The sequence below is a fragment of the Erpetoichthys calabaricus genome, chromosome 10 (assembly GCF_900747795.2).
Source record: "Erpetoichthys calabaricus chromosome 10, fErpCal1.3, whole genome shotgun sequence".
Lineage (NCBI taxonomy): Eukaryota > Metazoa > Chordata > Cladistia > Polypteriformes > Polypteridae > Erpetoichthys > Erpetoichthys calabaricus.
In genome coordinates, this window is record NC_041403.2 from 75754350 (window position 1) to 75775482 (window position 21133).

General features: G+C 36.5%; 1 protein-coding gene across 1 annotated transcript in view; it reads left to right on the forward strand.

Moving 5' to 3' along the window:
• The first annotated feature begins 1307 nt into the window (after positions 1–1307).
• The window catches only part of LOC114659160 (scinderin-like), a 41279-nt gene continuing 21453 nt past the window's right edge, over positions 1308–21133 (forward strand). Inside the window, exons 1-3 of the mRNA XM_028811451.2 lie at positions 1308–1454; positions 15192–15375; positions 17271–17425. Coding sequence (XP_028667284.2) covers positions 15195–15375; positions 17271–17425 — 336 coding nt within the window. The 5' untranslated portion in view covers positions 1308–1454; positions 15192–15194. The remainder of the gene's footprint in view (positions 1455–15191; positions 15376–17270; positions 17426–21133) is intronic.

Genomic DNA, 21133 nt, shown 5'->3' on the forward strand with positions numbered 1-21133 from the left:
TATTAAAATGAGATTTAAAGTAACATATTACTGTAATGGACTTGACAAAAACCCTGGCAGAACCTCAAACTGAAATGAATGCAAAAGAGAAAAGGTAGGTCTGGAACTTCAATTTAAACTCATGAATAGTTCGGCAGGACTTAATGTTTGAAGGGAGACTATTCCAACGTCTGGGGCAGCTACAGAGAAAGCCCAGCCGCCTTTGGTTTTGAGACTTAAATGAGGAACTGAGGGGAGATGTTGTGAGGATGACCTAAGTGACTGGGGGGCTGAATACGGAAATAGCACATCTGAAATGTGTTGGGGGGCTAATCCGTTGAGTGTTTTAAAAACATAGCAAAATTTTAAAAGCAACTGAGCTACAACAGGAGTGATATGCTGTCTTTTCTATGTTCCAACTGAAAGTCTAGCGGCAACATTTTGAATCATTTGAAGTCTAGAAAGTGTGGAACGGGACTGTCCCATATACAGGGAATTACAGTAGGCCTAGTCAAGCCGAAAGATGGTAAAAGCATGGATAACTATTTCCAGGTCTTTATGAGATATACAGTAACTGGCTTTAACTTGGCTATAGTTCTAAGATGACAAAAGCTGCCCTAAGAAAGGGGAGCAGAAAAATGTGAAATCGGTGCTAGCCAAGGTTACTTAGTGGCATCACAATAAACACTCCCACAATATTAACTAACTTACCAGTCTGTCTTTGGACAGTAAAGAAAAACTCTAAACTAGCACATGAAGTGCTTATAACCTCCGCACAGACGGTGATCAACTTCATCCTGCCTCTTTTTAAATGCAAACACAATGAGGTGACAGTTCTCCTGGCTGCATCAGCATGCTACCCGTATAGAGAAATGTAGCAGTACCGAACTTAGTATGCAATCGTTAGACTTGTTGTGATTATTTCTGACTATTTTGATCCAAACGGACTTCTTTAATGGTATACTCTTCTTACGTGTGTGAGTTTGGTATTGTCTTCTTTCCGGTGTTAAAAAGTTGTAAAATGTGCCAAATACAAAAGAAATACAGTATCTTTCGTATAACTCAGTTTGCCTCCACCCCGTTAAAGTTTTATCTCAATGTTCTACCTCTGCAATTTGTTACCTCTTTGGGTCCTTAAAAATGGGACTGTTAAAGCATTAGCTTTAAGCACCCGTAAGTCTCAAAACGTAAAAGACGCCGACCTCCGCAAACGGGTCCGCCTGAGCTCGATGGCTGTGAGGCAGACCCCAAGAGTCGTTCGCTGCACAAGAGGGATAGCAGTCCGTGCAGCTGTTTCCTGGTGTGCGTTTTTGTGTGTGTGTGTGTGTGTGTATGAGCTGATAGGCCAATCAGTGTTGAGCACGGGACGCACCCTCTGAAGAAGTCGCTTGGTCGGAGTCGGAGCTTCGCAGAGTCCGGACTCAAGCGCAGCATTTCACATCTATCCTTTACTGTGTTCGCCAGAGACCGCAGCAGTAAGTACGCGCGCAGTGCGAGGGGCCCGCCGGGGGTAGGGGGGTTTGGGCATCTTCTTCAGGCCGCTTTAGTCTGTACTGATAGTAAAAGTTGGTCTGTTTGGAAAAGTCCTGCATATTTGGCAGCTTCAGGGACACAGCTTTTCAGCGCTTCACATTATTCAGTTTCTACTTCTTTGTGCTACTAAGGGCTCCTCTGGGAACAGGCGAGTGCCAGGTCTTGAGCGCTTAACCCTATGATTTCTGCACGCATAATTCCGGGTACATTTGTTGCTTGTCCTTTTTCGCATGTGCATCTTTGTAACACAATTATAGATACCGACTGCTTTTGCTAAGAAGTCAACGATGATGGTCGCAACGATAAAACCTTCATCCTTTTAATCTGAATCGTCCGCTAACGTCTCTGATGTTCTCTTATTAAAGAGGCCTCCAACAGTGATGAGGTTAGTCTTAAAGAGAAGGGTCTTGCACAATGAGAAAACTTATCGTTTTCTTTATTTGTATTTTTTTTTCGCCGTTCATGGTGCGTATAGATTTAAGATGACGTCTCTAAAATTTAATCTCACCCAGTTTACTAAACAGCAGCAGAACCTTTCAAGTAGCCAATAAGAATAACATGAATATAACATTTTTTTGACAATCAGGAAATGTGAAGTAGGTAAAATAAGGTTTTAATTTGACATTCTTAAACGAATAAGAGCTGCCAGTTCAGTAAAAAGCCGCCGAACAGATGTGGATCAGAAACTGAAGAAACACAATTGCCTGTGTAACCGATTGAGAGGACTTTTCAAACTGAATTATATTGCTTCTTTTGTAAAGCTTCCTATTATTGCGTGCAGTTCGAAAGGCGCTATACTCAAGCTTATTGATAGTATTAATTGATTATAAGTACAATCCAAATTATTTTAAGCCTTTACTTTTTAGCAGCTCTTGCATGGTCCTTTTTATCAACTCTGTTTTCTACTTTAAAATTGTATGTTAGACCTCAAAAGTTTCAGCAAACTGCTCCAGGTTAGAATTTTGTTTTGAACATCATGTCGTCATTAGAAACATCAAAACTCAGCCATTTGACTGGATACTTTTTACAGCTCAAGAAGCCTTTTGTGTTAAAATAGGCAGCAGCTTGCATAATTCTGTGTTGACACATAACAATAAAAATAATTAAACTGCTTACTGATGTGTTTGTTACATCCCTCCATAAACTCAGTTTTTAAACTGCAGCTCAAGAAGCCTTTTGTGTTAAAATAGGCAGCAGCTTGCATAATTCTGTGTTGACACATAACAATAAAAATAATTAAACTGCTTACTGATGTGTTTGTTACATCCCTCCATAAACTCAGTTTTTAAACTGCATTAATCTAGTTCAGGACCCTGGGAAACCAAAACTTATCTGGATAATATCAAGAGCAAGTTTGAAACACATCCTGAACAGGCTGCACCTTCATTGGTGATGATGCACACACCCACACTGGATGAAAATTAAAAACCTAAGCTGTATGTTTTTGGGAAGGTATACTAGTTAGTGCCTCTGCCTCACAAATCGAACATTGTGTTCTGAATCCTGTGCCTGGCCGCTGTCTGGGTGGAGTTTGTAGATTCTGCTCAAGTCTGCATAGCCTTTTCTCTTAGTACTCTGTTTTTTCTCCCATACCACCAAAAATACTTGAATTAGCTTAACTGGAAGATCTAAGTTAAGTGATCATTACTATTTGCGGGGACCACACATCCAACATCCCATCCAGGATTGTTTCCTGCCTTGCACCCTGCGCTGCCAGGCATAAACTGAATTTTATTAAGTGGGTTTAACACTATATAAATGTCTTTGGTGTGTCTGGGGAAATCTTTAGCATGTAGCAAAAATCAAGGCAAAAGATAATTAGCCTGCAGTTCAAACACAGGAATCTGAAGTGTAAGATAGAATTGCTAACCACCGCCACACTGTTCTACTCATTTTCTTGGGTGTGAAACAACATATACGTTCATTTTCTTTTGATGCTCTTATCCAGTATGTTGTCAATGAGAACTTGACTCTTTTCTAACATGACTAGTTGTTGTGCAGAGATCAATGAGTACATTGTATCATCATTCAAGACATCTACTTGGAAATCAAACTGGGGTCCAAGCACATTGAGGGAACAGTTTGTGTGTGCAGATTACATGAAAATCATTATACAGTACTGAGCTTTAGCTGCTTCATGCTGAACAGGATGGCATATTTTCTTAACATATGGTACACATTCTGAAAATTATGTACGTTACGCTGTGGCAACTTTATTGTGTTTGTTTAGTTATCATTTTAAGAAATTAATTAAAATTAGCAAAATGTGAGGTTTAAAAAGCAACTTTTGTAAATGATGATAATCCTGTAACAAAGAACAGCTACTCTCATATAAATCAGATGTTTCCTCTGTTATAAAAAAAATTGTTCAATAACCACTTCCTGACTCCTATAGTGCAAGCATTTCTGCAAGCCAATATGTGGTTCTAGCTGTAAATTAAAAGTACACTATAATACATGGTAATAATTGTTACAGGTTAGTATATATTTGTGCAGATTGTAAGTTGGAAGATGCGTTATGATGCACACTACATAGACACTATTGCTAAGTGTGGAAGGCACTATCCGATCTTTTAAAAATTAGTTGATTGAAATTTTCCACTTTCTGTATGTATGGATTTGGTGTTTACTGAAATTTGAATCATTTGAGGTGCTTTATCAAATAACATTAACTGCGAGTTGCTGTTGATTGAACTAAATGCTTTAACAGCAGCATTTTTAAACCACATCGCTTCTCTAGACTAGTACATGCATTGAAGAAATGGTAAAAGTGGTCAGATCTTTCGATCAGAAGGCTTATTATGGAAGGTGGAAGTGGCTACAGCTGTGCTATTTTCTGTCTTATTGAGCTTTGCAGAAGTGGTGTGCATGCTTAAAGGCTTTACATTTATTTTAATTTAGAGAATTCAAAGCTCGGCCGATGGTAGTTCTGTCAGTGGCTTTCTCAGTCACCATGAAAGATGTGAAGCATTTAAATCTTGATTATGAATTTAACTGTGTTCTAAATTGAAACCATAATGCAGGAGTCTTACAGATGCAGTAGGCACACTAGTGATTCATTAAATCTAGTTGATACAGACAGATTATAATATACTGATGGTTATAAACCTTCATCAATTGAAACTGATGCAGCAAGTCATACCCTAAAAGTATTGTGTAAAATTCCCTTTTTCACTTTTTGTGAGTCGATCCCAGTACTTCAGTACTAGTACCAGCAACAATCATCATCATCACCTTATGTGAAGTTTATTTTGGCATTCATGTAGTATAAAAGGCATTAAGGCTTTTTTAGAGTTATTTTTGCATCAAAGTGTCACTGAACATTTCCTTCAACAGGCAGAGAAGATATTGATTAATTTCTTATGGTTTACTTAACTGAGATTAGTAATTTAGCCACATGTTGTAAGGTTAATGCATATTTAAAAAATAATCTCTAACATATGCCACTGCTGTCTTGGATTTTTTTTTGCAAAATGTGTAAGATGTTTCACTCTTGTTCTGTTACACATTAAAAAAAAAGAAAATTATTTTAATCTTTGACATGAGTGTGTGTGTATATAGCGCTGAACTGGTGCTCCATCTGGTGGTTTAGTTTCTACCTCCAAACTACTGCTGCTGGGATATCCCACAGCTTCTGGATCCCTAACCTGAATAAGTATGTTAAGAAATGGCATTTGAAGGCAATGTTGGAATTGTGGAACTTATTGAGACACGATCTTTAACTAGATGTAGCACTTATTGTACAATGGCACTGCCCACAAAAAAAAAAAGGCTGAAACCTAGAGCAAGTCGCAGATAATATTTGAGTTGAAACATAAGGGACCTACCTAGAACAGGACAAGTATTAATCAGTTACCACAGCCACATGAAATGAAATGTTGCTCCCAGACAGATAACCAGAGAGAGGATCTTGTAGAGTATTATCAAAACTGAAACAGTGCTGAGAATGCTCATAGACCCTAATACTCAGAATTTTGCCCTTGTGGTTTTAAACTTGTGAATAACTCAAAGGTGTGAAAGGGCAAGCACAGACAGGAACCTTCAGAGCTCTGGACCTTTGTACTTTACAAGTTAGTAAACTCTGCATGAAGGTGATCCTGTAATGAATGGGTGGGCTACAGCAGTCAACTCAGCACCTACTCGTGTGTGCCTAGAAGGTGTGGTAGAAACTGGGACTGTTGTGCCTGCTTAAAGAAGGCCTTTGTTGAGAGGTTTATTTGTCACTGTTTCACGGTGCAGGATTTTGTAGCGCAATAATGATCTGGTTTATATTTTTATGAGCAATAAGTGGAGTGGGGTAAGAGATTTCTGTTGTTTTGTGAGTCGTCTGTCTGGTATTTACAAACCCCAGGGCTAGAAATCAAACAAGCTGAAAATTACAGGTGAAAGAGAAAACAAAATAAATCATAGATGTTCCTGAAAAAAACAGTGAAAGAAGCTAGTTAATCCTGTTAAAGTGTATAATTATACAAAGGGTAGCTTGTTTACCATAGATGGACCTTCTGTGTCTTACATGATACACAATATACAGTCTTAAAAGAGCTCTGTGCTGGCAGTCATTTAGGTTGTGCTTAATGGCTCAAGATGAAAGCAAAAGGTATGATACACTTCAGAATGCAAAATACATGGTTAGTAAAATAAGCCTCAACCTATGTTTGTGTTTTTTTATTTTTATTTGCAGTGTAAGACTTCCTGTCTGTGTTTTCCCTCGAAAACTGACTAAACTACATGACGACAACCTTTTAGTTCCGCATAGAGGTCGCAGGCTAAGTGGAACAGATATTTTAAATTGCTAAATGGAGTGGGTTCAGACACTAATAGTTTCATTCTTGTCTTAGAGGTGTGCTATATATAGAAAAAACAACTTTTAAATGTGTTTGGTCAGTTCCACTTTGACAAATGGTAAAAATCTAACAAAGAGCTGGTTACAATGTAGAATTAAGGAAATATTTTTAATTGCTCTACTTAGGTTGTTAAATAGGTTGGAGGTTGTTTTCTTGGACTATACTTGACAAAGTCCGTAACTTCAGTTGTATACTTTGCCTCATCTGCAGGGTTTATCTTTGTATTTACATGAAAGGCAACATCACAATTTCCCTTGTAACAGTTGACAAGGCGAAGTTATAAAAATACAGTTTGCAGTATTCCTAGGTGATCACAAGGGCCTCTGCTTTTATTGCCCAGCCTGTTTATTAATAAGCGGATATTCTTTTATTTTCCTTTTCTTCCTATAGTATTTCAGTTCATAAATGCCAAAATGTGTGTATTTCACCTTTAAGGCATGTTTTGTACGTAAATTAAGCCTTACTTCTTAATCTCCTCCTTAATATTTCTGAAAATAATTTATGAAAGGCACATGTTGTACATGGGGTCAGATAATGCTGTAATGGGTCGTAGTCTTAATTTGTTTCATTTGTAACTTAAACGGTGCTGAAATTCATTAAGCAGAATGGTAACAAAAAGACTCCTACAAACTGTAGTAGCGATACACCATTTTAAAAATCTCTTAGAAAAATAATAGACATCAAATCTTTACTTGAAAATTTCTGTATTTAAATATAAAATGAGTTAATTCTTTTTCTGAACTTGCTTATTCAAACAAAAGGGTTTTGGAGCAAGACACATATGTTGATTGCATGAGGCACAGGGCCAATCCATTGCAATAGATTAAAACTAGCCACTGCATCCCAGAAAATGTCTTTTACTAAGAAATTGTTCAGACTGAAATTCAGCAGCCAGTAGTGCTTCCTCATTACTAGAACTGTGAAAACTAGTTTAGGATACTATGGAGAATTAATTTATGTAAGAGTGTTAACACCCTCGAATATGCTGAACTAGGGATGTCAAACTTGGATCTGGGAGGATGCAGATTTTCATACCAGCTGCTTTCTTAATGGGTAACAAATTGCCAGTACTGCTGCTACTGGAACATACGTCTTGTTTTAGTTTTCATTGGCTTGACTTATGTGGTTCAGGATCCTTGTTTCTTTTTTTCCTTAAACAGCACCCAAAGCGAGCCACCAGATAAATAATTAACTTGATCCCATTTGTACTTTAATGTCCATTATAAAGTACCTTTTCAATACAATACAGTATTTGAAAATAAAACAGTGAAGGTCTGGGAAATATTAATCTGCTCTGACCTGAAAAATATTTGGAGTGTGCTGCCAGAAAAAAACAAATTCTGCAGTTTTTGAAACATCTCTTGTGGCAGAAGGAGTTCCCCAAGAAGTCATATATATATATATATATATATTTTTTTTTTTTTTTTTTTTTTTTAAATAATTACTTCTAATTAAGAAATTGGAATGAAAAATTGTGGCCCTTTGTGAACTGGGCATGACACCTCAGAGTTGGCTGGTCATCCTTTGGCTTCTCAGGATCTCATTACTGTTTGACTACTGATTCAGGAAAAAAGGAATTATTAAGGAAAAAAAGGAATAATTAAAGACCATGAATTTCAAAAGCAAGTCAAAGAAAATTAAGAGAAAAAAGTCATTTATACAGCTAACAGTAACTGGTTACCATTTAAGAAAGTGGCTGGAACAAAAGCCTGCAGCCACTGTCGGAGTTTGATACCCCTGAGGTAGACATTGCATTCTTTACTGGTTACAGAATATATTTGCCAGAATATGACTAAAAGTATACTTAAAGAGAGCTTGCAAAAAATAAATTGATTAATTAAAAACTAAACAGACACACTTATACCTTTTTCAGTGTCCCATTCAATGGTAGTCATGTCCAAACCTCCTTCCAATGAATTTGTGTGACCTTTACTATTTTTACTGTATACCGTAGCAAGACATAGGTCATTTATTTCTTGAATAATAGGTTATTGTGAGCTACCACTGGTTTCTTGTTAGTTAGAATTTTTTACCTTACGTTTCAGTAGTGGAAATTCTAGCTTGAAAACGCTTTTTTATTAATATACATTTATTAATAATTGTTAATAGGCTGAGTTCTAGATCCCCTTGACTCTCTTTTTGGAATCAACATGCTAAGAAAGACTTTGAATAGATAGACATCTTCACTCCCACTGACTTAGAAATCAAATGAAAACAGTTAACATATTTCCAAAATCAGAGCACATATAGGTTTGCTTACTTGCTCAGAGTAGGTCACCGTTAACGTTGTTTTCAAGGACTAAGGTAAAGGATTGGTATACAACAGGTGTGGTATAGTTTGTGTCTATCCTTTCTCTTTATTTCATTAAGTAATTTCTATGCCAAGATTGTAAGCAATAAATAAAAATAATTATTTGTATGTGCACAAAATCTTCTAGGCAATGGCAGCACTAAACCAAATGATTTTACCTTCTAAATTCACAGAAAGACAGAGCTCTGTTTTCTGCCCAGGATAAAGAAATTGCTTGTATGTGAACCCTGTAACTTTGACTTCAGTATGTACATTAGCACATTTACTATTTCATTTGTATTAGACCATCATGATAGAGTGCAGAATAGCCGACTCGGGGGCATCATATTTGTTGCAACTACTTTCTTTATCTACTATTAATTCCTGTTCTAAACTTCAGTAAATGCCAATTTCTGTTTTGGCATTACTCTGCAGATCTGGAAATGCTATTAGTATGTCCAAAAGTTTGTTTAACTTTCTTGAGGTAATTTAGCAAATATGCATGAGTGTTATATACAGGAATGAATTCTCATTCTTTAACCTGTTTCATTATTGCTGAATGGATACTATCAACAAAACTAAGCGTTAGTTCAGCTTAATCATAGATAACATTTGCGGGAAGCCTTCATATACCGTTTTGCAGAAATATGTAGCAGCCTGCAGAATTCACTATATTCTATAGACCACATCATATAGCTAAGAAATCTCTATATCTAAAATGATAAGCTAGGCTAAACCATTAGGTCTAATCATTACTTTTTATCATTATCTTTGCATTTTATACATCCGTGCAAAGAACTCAAATCGTACAGAATAAGTTCAGGTCTGGATGTGTACAGTCCTTAAATTTGAATGTTTCTGCATTTCTTAAAATAAACCTGGTTGATCTCAAAGACAATGTTTGTCTTTTGGAGGTACCTGCAGACTAATAATTTGTTTGCCTGCTTTCCTAAATGTGGATTTAAAAGACTTCAATAGCAATTAAAATTGCTAATCTTCAGAAACAGTTTTGGTAGTTTAATAAGACAGAAGACACATTCTGTATGAATAAACATAACCGGCTTTTCCAGATTCCTAGTGCTCCACACCCTACTTCTCTCTAGTTCGTGTTGGTGAATTACCTCTCATCCTAACTCATTTTATCTACATTTTAATTTAAAGGGGGAAAAGGAGCACATTTGTCATTTTTTAATTTTACAACAGTGACTATATAATGGTTCTGTTGGCCATAAACATTTGCAATGAAGAACACACAAATGACCTTGGTGTTTATAACCAGTTATAGTGGGAGACATGACTATTTTTGACTTACTCAAAAAGTAAGTAAACAAAAAAAATACTTTATACATTAGGCCCATGTCCTTTACAGTTATCATGCTGGAAATTCTTAAAACACTGCATAGAAACATTAATAATGTAAAGAAGTTCCAGGTACTTACTATGAGGTTACGGTAGAGTCAGAGCCAGTCCCTGTAGGTGTAGATACAAGGCTTACAATCACACTTATTTGTAGAAGGTTTCAGAATGACCAAATAACGTGATAGCTGCTGGAGAAAGGAAGAAAGTAAATTGGTCATTCTTTATGTTATATAGTACCTACTGAAGAGACTTAGAAAGATAAATACATCAAGGAAATGTAACCCATACACAAAGAGAACGTGCAGACTCTTATCTGAATATTCCATTCTCAGTGCAAACTTAAATCCCAAAAGCTTTGCGTCTTCTGAGCCACTCTACTTCAAAAGAAGTGACAACCATGTAAAAATGTGTTATAATTTCAATAGCTTGGACAATCTTACTGGTAATGCTTGATCTGGTTAAGCTTAACCAGCCTAGATTAAGAACCATCACCCACCAAACTGCAGAGGTACTGTCAAAATGACAACGTGAAAAAAAGAAGATATTGCAGGGTTTAGCTGAGCCAGAATTATAAATTGTCCTTTGTCAAGCTTACCCATACATATGTTATTTCTTTGCATTAAAAAGTCTGTCAAGATTCCACCAAACAAAGGTGGCAATAAATATGTAAAAAAAGGTATGTTTTATACCTTTATAAAATAACAGCAGTTCTTCACAAATATCTGCAGAAGCCCTCACTTGAGGCACAGTTGATGAAGTTTACGAACACTTGGTCGCTCTATAAGGCCAGACATGATGGCCAGCTGAAGCCTTTGAATGATATGCCACGTAATGGCAAGTTAATAAATCTATAAATGTGTATTTCCTTGACAACTGTAGATTAATCCCTTATTTAGCAATGTAAAATCCTACATTTATTAATGTTTGTGTAGTTTTTCCTTTATGAAGTTTGCAAGCTCCTCCTTAATCGCTTTTTTTTCAGGGTACCTCCACACCTCAAACACATGCAGGTTAGCCTAACTGGTAGCTAACACTAAACTGATCCGGTGTAAGTGAATATGGTTGAATACATGCCTGAGTGAACCTAATAGTAAATGATGAGGTTCCTTTCAGATATCAGAGGTTTCAGCCTTGTGTCTGATGTTGAAAATATCAGCTCGGGCTCACTGAGACTGTAATGGAAAAAGTGTTTCCAAGATATGAGTGGAAAGACAGTTTCTATTTACCCCACCATGACCCTGCATAAGCATCAGTAGGATCAAATAACTGAAAATTCTTCAGCCTGGAGTTTATTAAGCAATATGAAGTTAACATATAATTCTTGTCTTTTAAATATATATTTAAATATATATACATATTATATCTGTTATCGACTACCTGGACTTGAAATGGCAGAAAACAAAATGTCAAAAAAGAGGAAATGGTATTGTTAAAGGTTGTTTTAGATCAGTTCATCCGATAGTCTAATAAGCAGAAGAGGTACAATAACCAACTAAATAAACATTATGTGAAGAGATGATAACAGATATAACTTGTAAGTATTGTTTTGGTGTTTTAATACCAATTATGTAGTTCCCCTTTTAAATGTATCATTTATAGTTGTCTAGATAATTCTGTGCATTCCATCAATAATTTCTTACTCATAATTTAATTCAATCAGTGGATTATTACTGGTTTATCTTTGCTGCTCATTAAGCAGACAAAAAATATCTCCATTTTCTATTTCGTATGAAACAGATTTGTTATTTCCTTTTTCAGATCCAGATGGAATATCTTGATGAATACTGTTACACTGCACCTTTATGTAGTGGATGGTAGTTGTTTGAAGTGTTGTGCCTGTGCCAGTACCATTATATATAGCAGGGGTGCCCAACTCCGATCCTGGAGAGCCACAGTGGCTACAGGGTTTCTTTCTATTTTCTTAATTAGTGACTAGTTTTTGCTACTACTTAACTTCATTTCATTTATTTACTATTTAAGAATCAGACCCTTAAAATTAGGGCTGAGCAATGTCGGTGGCTTCAGGTTTTTGTTCCAACCCAATCACTTCATGAGAAATCATTCATTGCTAATGCAGCAATTATTACTCACATGACATTTTTCTACTTCAGTATCGTCGTCTCGCTTGTTAAGATTTTGAACCCTTAATTGCTTATTTTAACCTTAAACAGCTGCATTAATTGTTTTAACTGCTCCTTATTAGCAATCAGATGCAAACAAGAAAGGAACCAGCAGTTCTACAGTACATCTAGCGTGTCTCCATTTCCACCTGTGTGTATTCATCATTCACTCAGAAGGAAACTGAAGAGAAAGTGAAGAACGGAAAATTGTTCAAGTCATTTGGATGATACATGTATCATTAGAAAGGAAAAAAAAAAATCTTATGATTTAAAAATGAACTGACATGGTGGAGTTAAAACATTAACAAGATATGAAATGAAATAAGATCTGTTATTGGTGAGAATTGGTTTCTAATTAAGCAACTGAATTAGAAGAAAAACCTGCAGCCACTGCATCTCTCTAGGATCTAGTTGGTCACCCCTGATATATAGTGACTGAATATCTTCATTTTACTCTATCTAGTATCTTTCAGCAAGCATTGATATAAACAACTTTACCAATAATTTAGTCAAATTTTAAAATAATTAAATACGAAAAGCCAGAGAAGCAAATGACTTGGTCAGTGCTAGATGTTGTTTATTAGTAGGGCGATTGTTGTTCAGTTTTCTTAAACAGAACATTTTTCAAAGTATACCCAGTAGAGTAGCACTCAATATTTAACAAATGAAAAATATCTACTAATACAAAATGACCAATACTAGCAGAAAATCGGTATCGATATTACCCTATTAAAGGAGAAAATTAGCTGAAATAACTTCCCCATCTAGCTATTAATATTAACTAAAAATAGTAATTCATTAAAATTATATAAGTAAGATCTTGAAAAAGAACTGATTTGTTGTTTAATAACAGGAATACAAAAGGTGATAGTTATCTTAAAACTTTTGATTCCAGTCTGTGAATCCATGAAAGCAAAATCGGCTCTTCAGGTATGGATAAACTCTAAAACACGGTCAGTCTGCTGTATGCTAAACCATTAAGTAATCAGCACAGCACAAACTGTAATCCTGCCCTGCCTTCGCTATTAGCAGCCAGCATGGTCATTGTTGGAGGACCAGCGGCTTCAATCGTCTGCCTGCAGATCAACTTCAGTTCTATTTGTAAACCCACCCTATGTTTTATATTAGGTAGAGAAGCTGGACCTTTCCCATGTAATTAACTTGTTCAAACACTGTTTAGCTACTAAGTTATTATCTGCAGGTAATATTACTTCAATCAATTCAGTCTTATATATGCTTACATACTTGCTATCCCTTTCCATTTACAGTATTTCCAGAGAATTTCCTTTTTTGTGCTCTTATTGGTTTCCTTACCTAAAGTAGACCTAAAGTAGCAGGAGAAGGGTACTGCTTTGTGAGGTGTTTGTGCTTGTGATCTGCCCGGTGTAGGACTCACTTGCATTGGGCATGCAAGTGGCTGTCAGATGAGTAAAAGAGAATTACATAAACTATATAAATTCAAGCAGCCACTCTCAATGTAAAACTGAAAGGGTAAACTCATTCATAGCTGAAATCATACAGAACGTTTTTCAATTTTAAGAAAAATTTAGCAAATTTAAAAACTTGCCAATGCTTTTCAATGGGAAAGTTTAAAATTTCAAAACATTGTACACTGCGATCTGTTCAACTTATTTCCATGAAACTTCAGCCGTGTTGACAAACTTCCTTGATGAATAAGTCTGCTACATTTCAACTAAATTGGTCCACAGGGGCCAGAGTTGTTTCATACAGACAAAGAGAGAGGGCTATCACAATAGGTGCTTTATGCATTATAAGCAAATACACTTAAAAAGGGTTAAAGGTTATTTCCATTTGAAGGTTAAATGCACAGTGTTTCAGCTATATAGGTTCTTGAAGGCTGTTTAGCCAAAACATTGTTCCTTTAACCTTATTTCCATGTGGAACTAATCTTTAACCATTTTTTTTTGTATTAGCACACTTCTATTTACAAGTGTGGAAAGCTGAAGACATTTATAAATCTATTCAAGTTTACTCCAATTTTTGATAGCTGGAGTCATTCTTGGATTGGGGAACCACCAGTCAATCAATTGATGCATTCACATTCAGACGCACACACTGAGCTTTTTTAACCTAGCAGACACGCCTATAAACTTGTTTATTAGGGAAATGGGAGGAAAACTCCCAGACTTGGGAGAATATTCAGATTCCATACAGAACGTGACTATGGCAGAATTGTGTTAAAAAAAATAGCATGGTTAAAGTAACACACAAAATATCATGCAACAACACACAAACATGTGGCTAAACTAAAAAAGACATTTATTTTGCACTCAGACATATTCCTGCGTTAATAGATTTTTATTAGGCTTTCAAAGCAATTAAATATTGATAAAGTTGAGAGTAGCTTGCAACAGGGCAGAGAAACACACTTTCTGTCAACACTTGCCTAGCTCAACAATCAATCAATCTATCATGGGCATTCTGTAATGTGCCACAGTGCATTCAAAATATGTACTTCTAATGCTGCCTAAAGCCTTACTTTTGCTGCCTCTGAATACAGGTTATTGGCTCTTTATTGTATTTTGCAAGTCCACGTAGTGTATATGTAGCTGTACTACAGCAGCTGCATTTTTTACACATCCTAGAGAATGTCAGCTTGATTGTCAGTTTCAAATTGGCCTAGCATGCATGACAGCGTTCTTCTGTGGACTGTTGGCCCACTGAGAGTTAAGTGAGAGTTAATTCCTGAGTGCTAATATTGGTCTCTTTACAACTGCACACTGATCAAATAAAAAATGTTTTATGCAGGTTGGTTGGACCTTGCAAATCATATGTGAATGCTTGTATTGGAGGGTAATGTTGATCGCTTCTGCAAATATTTTAGTAATGCCACCAAAATTATTTTTATTTTATATGATATATTACATTAAAGAGCTTTTTTGGGGATTTTTTTACCCTAAACTGATTCATTGGATCAGTTCTTACTTCTGTGGTTAATCGACAGTACTGCTTAATAAACTGAAAATATGGACCTTTTACTATGGTTTCTGATTCGGAATATCATGTATGTTATACTTGTAAGTTAATATATATATTTATTTATAGGCAATGGTGGCCCACGAAGAATTCAAAACTGCTGGGAAAGCACCTGGGCTGCAGATCTGGAGAATTGAGAACATGGACTTGAAGCCAATTCCCAAAAACCTGTATGGCAACTTCTTCACGGGAGATGCATACCTAGTCCTTTACACTACCGCTGCTCCTTCATATAGTCTCCACATGTGGCTGGGTAAGATGCTAAATAAAAAATTCCTAACATTGTCATTATTAATTCCACAGTGCTATCAGAAAACCATGGGGCTATTTTAATCCTTCAACTAACTAATTCAGATTATATTATATATTACATTTTACAGCATACAATTTCACACACTGTTAGAGGGCAATTGAGTTGTTAACAGGTTATATAAAAACAATATACTAAATGTACATAAGAGTCAAAATTTACCAATATCATTGGGCAGATACAGAGATGACTAAGATCGAGAGAGTTTAGTGTCAGAAATTACATATATAAATCTCTCAGTCTCAATGTAGTAGATAAATGGTGAGTTTGCACTGAATTTGAATATAGGATCTGAGAGAGCTTTACAGGCATAAATATGAGGAGATGTTTGATGCATCAAACCTGAAGGAGGTTTGTAGCTGCCATAGTTTTAACCATCTCTGTTAACAATAGAAGTTAACCCTAACCTGGGAAGTTCCACACAATCCATTTAAAAAGATACTACTAAAATGGTAGTGTGGTACTTGATGATCCACCAGTGGTCTTAGTAAATTTATTTGTGGGATGTTTGTAAACTATTGTTGTCATAAGATGGATGGATATTTCTGTATCATGTAATGCCCTGTAATCAACTCAACTCAGATTTTATTGTCATTCATCCACATACTGTACATAGTATGCAGTTGAACGAAATTTCGTTCCTTACAGTCCCCGGTCCTCAGGCAATACAACATACATTTAATATATACCATGAAATTACTGCAACCAGGTTAACAATACAATGTAACAAAACAAAAGACACAAGACTATAAAGCTCAAACAATGTTCAATATCCATAGTAATGTGCAGAGTGTAAAGTGACAATACATAATTGGGGGAATGTTATAGAAATATGGTACTGGGTGACATGTAGGAGTTCAGAAGTCTGATAGCTTGGAATACAAAGCTGTTGTATGACCAGGCTGTTCTGGTCCTAATGCTGCAGTATCTCTTACCTGACGGCAGGAGGTCATTAATTATGTATAAAACAGGTGAGAGACGTCTTCCACAATGACGGAGGCTCTGCTCAGACAGTGTGTCTGAAAAATGTCCTGGAGCAAGGAGAAGGGTGACCCATATGATCCTGCCAGCCGTCCTCACTATGTGTTGCAGAGTCTTGTGCTCATGGGCTTTGCTGTTCCCAAACCACACAGTGATACAGTTTGTCAGGACACTCCACAGTTCCTCATATAAGCAAACATTGGAGAACCATTTTGAATCAGTTTTGTTAGCCTAATACATCTCTTAAGAAGGGAATGCACTGACGCATTGTGACAAATTTGAAGTAACCTTTGGCATTTGTGAAAAAATATGTTTTGTATTCAACTATGAATATATACTGTACAGAAATGTATTTGTGGAGCTTGATGTTTATTGACTTATAGTGTATTTTGTCTAGTGAAATGTATTTAATGGTGAAACTTTTTTCTAATAAAGCCAAAGCTTGCACTTATCAACAAAATGCATCATGGACTATAGCTGTAGTCACTGAAATTGCATTGCACTTTTTATGTCAAGTTTTTATATAAGGTCTATAAGACGTTTTGTACAAATTACATGTAAATTGGTTTCTTGTAATAAAATCTTAGTTAAATAGTTTCTGAAGGCATAGAGTGAAATTTTTAAGAGAGACCATAGGTAAGGTTTATGCAGTGTCATCAATAAATGAAAGGCACCATTGACAGCTACTTCTTATAAACCAAATTAAATTTCTGTTTTTCTGGGTAATCTGTGGTTACATCTAATAGAAATATACATGTTCTCTATTAAATATGTGTAGCACTTTGTTACACCTGTTTCCACTCTACTATAGCATTTTTATCCCTTTTGATTTTATAATTACTCATTTTATTTTTCAGGGCAGGAATGTTCTCAGGATGAAAGTGGTGCTGCTGCAATATTTGCCACCCAGCTGGATGATTATCTTGGTGGGAAGCCAGTGCAGTATCGTGAGGTGCAAGGGAATGAATCGATTGCTTTTGCTGGTTATTTTAAAGCCGGTATTAAATACCAGGTAAATCTAGATAAACTACACGTAATTGGCTTAGAGCAGCTGACTAGGATTTGCTCCTTGTAATGAGTTAGTACAACAATATGTATCTGAGAGAAAAATTACCAAAAATCATAGAAAAATGCAAAAGCCAAAAAGATTTTTTCTGCTTCATGGGCTTTTAAAAGAACTAAATAGAAAATGCAGAGAAGGTGCAGTTTAGAGATGATTTTAATAATTCTTGTGATTAGTTCAGAAAAATGTATTATCACACATAAATAAGAAATGTTATTGTTACTGGGCATGTATGTAAAATAAAGTGTGGTGGGGTAATGCCTGTGAAAAAAGAAAAGGCTTTATTTCAGGGTGATAATAAATTAGTGCCTATAAGAAAGAAAATACTTCACAGAGTAAGGGGCTTGCATTTTACACAAACTACACATTGACTGAAAACCTTTTTTTAACTGAGAAACCATCTTTTATAGTAAAAATGTGTGAGCTACATGGATAAAATAACTCAAAGCTAAGTATGTGGATGAAATGGTATCATATTTCCAAACATTGTTATATTAACAAGTTTGTTCCTTTAAAAAAGCCCAACAGAAAAAGAAATATACTTAATTATACTGTGATCAAAGGCCAGACACAATATCCGGATGTTTTCTAAAATCCAAAGCAGTTACAGACGCCCAAAAATGGCATCAAGATTATTGTAGCTTTGCACACCAGATTGTATTATATTATACTAGCCGACGCCTGCTGTAGCATACGGCGGTGCAAGAATAGGAACGGAAAACGGTGAGAAAGGAATTCAGAAATCAAGAAGAAATAAATACTTCTTGAAAGACGCAGTGTGCATGTAGAATTTCCAGCCAAGCAGGATTACATGTGAAAGTGATAAATAAATCAGGCTTTCCGAATTTACGTACTATGGCCATGGCATCCTGATAGTTTTGTTGCATGTATCTTGGACTTCCTGGAAATATGGACGGTAATATGATCATTTTGCCTACACGTATGTTGTTATTTTCAGCGTTTGCTTGCAATGCGTGATAGTTCCATGCGCAGATCTTGTAGATGTAATCTGAGATAGTTGAGATGTGCGCCCTCTGTTTTAACATACGCATCTACGATGTACTGTTGGAATAGTTTGCCGCTGGAGTGCAAAATACTAAATGTATTCCTCATTGCTAATCTGTACGCGTAAAATTGGCATTGAGTACGCCTTATTCACTTGGCGTTTCTTTTATCGGGAACATGTTGTAAATCTTTGTGCCAGCCAATGTCTCCGTAAGGGAATAAAAGTGGGTAAACCATAGGATCGCAATTCATGTTGAGCGTGGAAATCTGTTTACAGGAGTTGCCTATGGGATAGATGCAAATGTCCCTTTCGACAGGCGTTTTGACATCTTCTCCGACGAAAATCGCTGCAATGTCGGGGCATTGTATCACCGTAAATCCTGCCCAGAAAACCTGCCCTTGAAAACCATTCGTACAGATGCTGTTGGATTGAACTGAGCGATTTCATGCATGTGTTTGTATGATTTAGCGAAGGGGTTGATGGTTCTGAGCATGGGATCTAGCTGGAGAAGTAAATTTTCGCTGCATGCAGAGTTTGCTTTATTTTGTAAGTGTACTTAAGTAGCTTGCGCTGTGTCAAAAACATACAACTGTCCATATCCTGGAGAGGTAGAAGTGTTAGCGTATAGTGGAGAGATTTGGTGATACATTTGCCCGTGAATTTTAAAACAGTATGGTCCGTGGCCAGGAGGTTGAGTTATCTGTGCACCCATGGAAGCAAACGCTAGAGAAGAGTTGTATTCTCGAATGTGTTCACAATAATTTTTAGCTTCTGATGTTTGCTGTGTAAGAAGCTGTTGTAAAGACACAGGTGGTTCCCGCAAAAGTGGTAAAGCTACTTTACCGTTGTGGCAGCACCTCAAGTACTTGTTGGATGTATTATGCTCAGCAGGCCAGTATAGTGCATGACATGGAAGAGGACGAATAGGAATCGAGAAATGCCGTGTCGGCTGCGTGTGGATGGGACCGGTTTTGAAGTGGAAGTAGGACAAACCAGAAGAGAAATATATATAAGAGACTAGGGGCTCTGCTCGCTTCGCTCACCAACCCCTGTGTTTGGTTAATCGAATATACAATTTTAAAAGTTGTTTTTTTCTTTGGAATTGTTTCAATTTCATTATTTGCACTTTTACTTTAAAGCTTCATTAAAAACAATATTTGGAATTACCTTTTCTTTAAGATCACATTGAATTTTGATTCCGTTTTTGGAGACACATTATGACAACACAATGTATAACTGCCCATGAGTGAATATTGTTTCTGTTTCTCTAATAAATAATCTGACTTTTTCTAATGTTTGTCCCTGTGATTTGTTAATCGTCATAGCAAAAGCTATTCTCACGGTAAACTGTACACATTTTAATACAAATGGCATATCACGATCTCCTTTGGTGTCTAACGTTATTCGCGGAATATATACATTACCTTTCTTGTTGCCTGTTAAAATTTACATCACTTCTCCATGATCTTAAATATACACCTGACCGAATTGTGTATTCTTTGAAATTAAACTTGTCGTTGCTTAAACTGTTGCGGGACCACAGATTTTCATAGCGTATGGTCCATTATTGTGTAAATCCACATTTTGTGCATTGAATGATGCGAAGGCAAATAGACTTTGCTTTCCACTCTTTGCCTTTTATTTCTGACCTCAATTTGTCCTGCTGTTTTTTCAATTACACCTGGTTCTGATGATTAATTACCTTTTGTTTGCGCTAATGCGATCTTTACTATCTTTTTTTTGATACTGTATTGACTGACGTAATAAAGTGTCACAAAAGTTCAACTTGAACAATCGCCGACTTCGTAACCCCAAACACAACTTTCTAGCACCCTCTCCAACCCCTCTTCCCCCGGGTCTGGCCCCCCCTTACCGCATCAATCAATACCCCGCTATCAGTCTTCTGTGCTGTACTCCGCCCTCTCTCAATTGGACCTAACAGTCACTTAAAACAACATAGGCTTCAACCTGACTGGGACGCTACAATACTTTCAAATTTTACTGCTTTCATATTCTGTACCTTTCTCTGCATGTGTATCGCGCCATCGTTTGTTTGAGCCTTTCGAATTCCACTGCTTTCATAATCTCTTATCTGCCTTTTTTTCTCTCCAACGCTTTTGGGTCTCTTTTCTCTGCGCTGCTCTTTCTTCTTTGCTTAGTCGTTGACATTTCATTTAGAACATACTGTCCTTATACGCTTTATATGTGCTGAGAGCACAGGATCTGTGTGTGCTACATGCCTTTACAAGACTGAGTGTTTTGCTGGCCGTGCTCTTTGATATTGTTTGTAAGTAGGCCGTGTCTTGCAAGAATCTCATGTTCCATGTCCCCACGAGATGGCCCAGGGACAATCTCTTGGCACCAAGTCTCATGTTTACTGTCCCCGCGAGATGCTCCGTGGCCAGTCTCTTTTGTCTCGCAGGTCTTTTAAGTGTCTTCCAAGAACTTCCGAGAAGATCACGTCTCGTCGCCCTGCTTTTCCTTCCCAGGATTTTTTTTTATAATAAAGAGATTTCTACATACTTCACTTTAGTGAACAGTGAACAGAAATGCTATTTTAAAAATATGAACTAAATCTTTGACATTAGAGAAGTTTTTGATGCTTGTGTTAGTAAGAAGATTTATATGTACATGTACAATGTATATTTTGT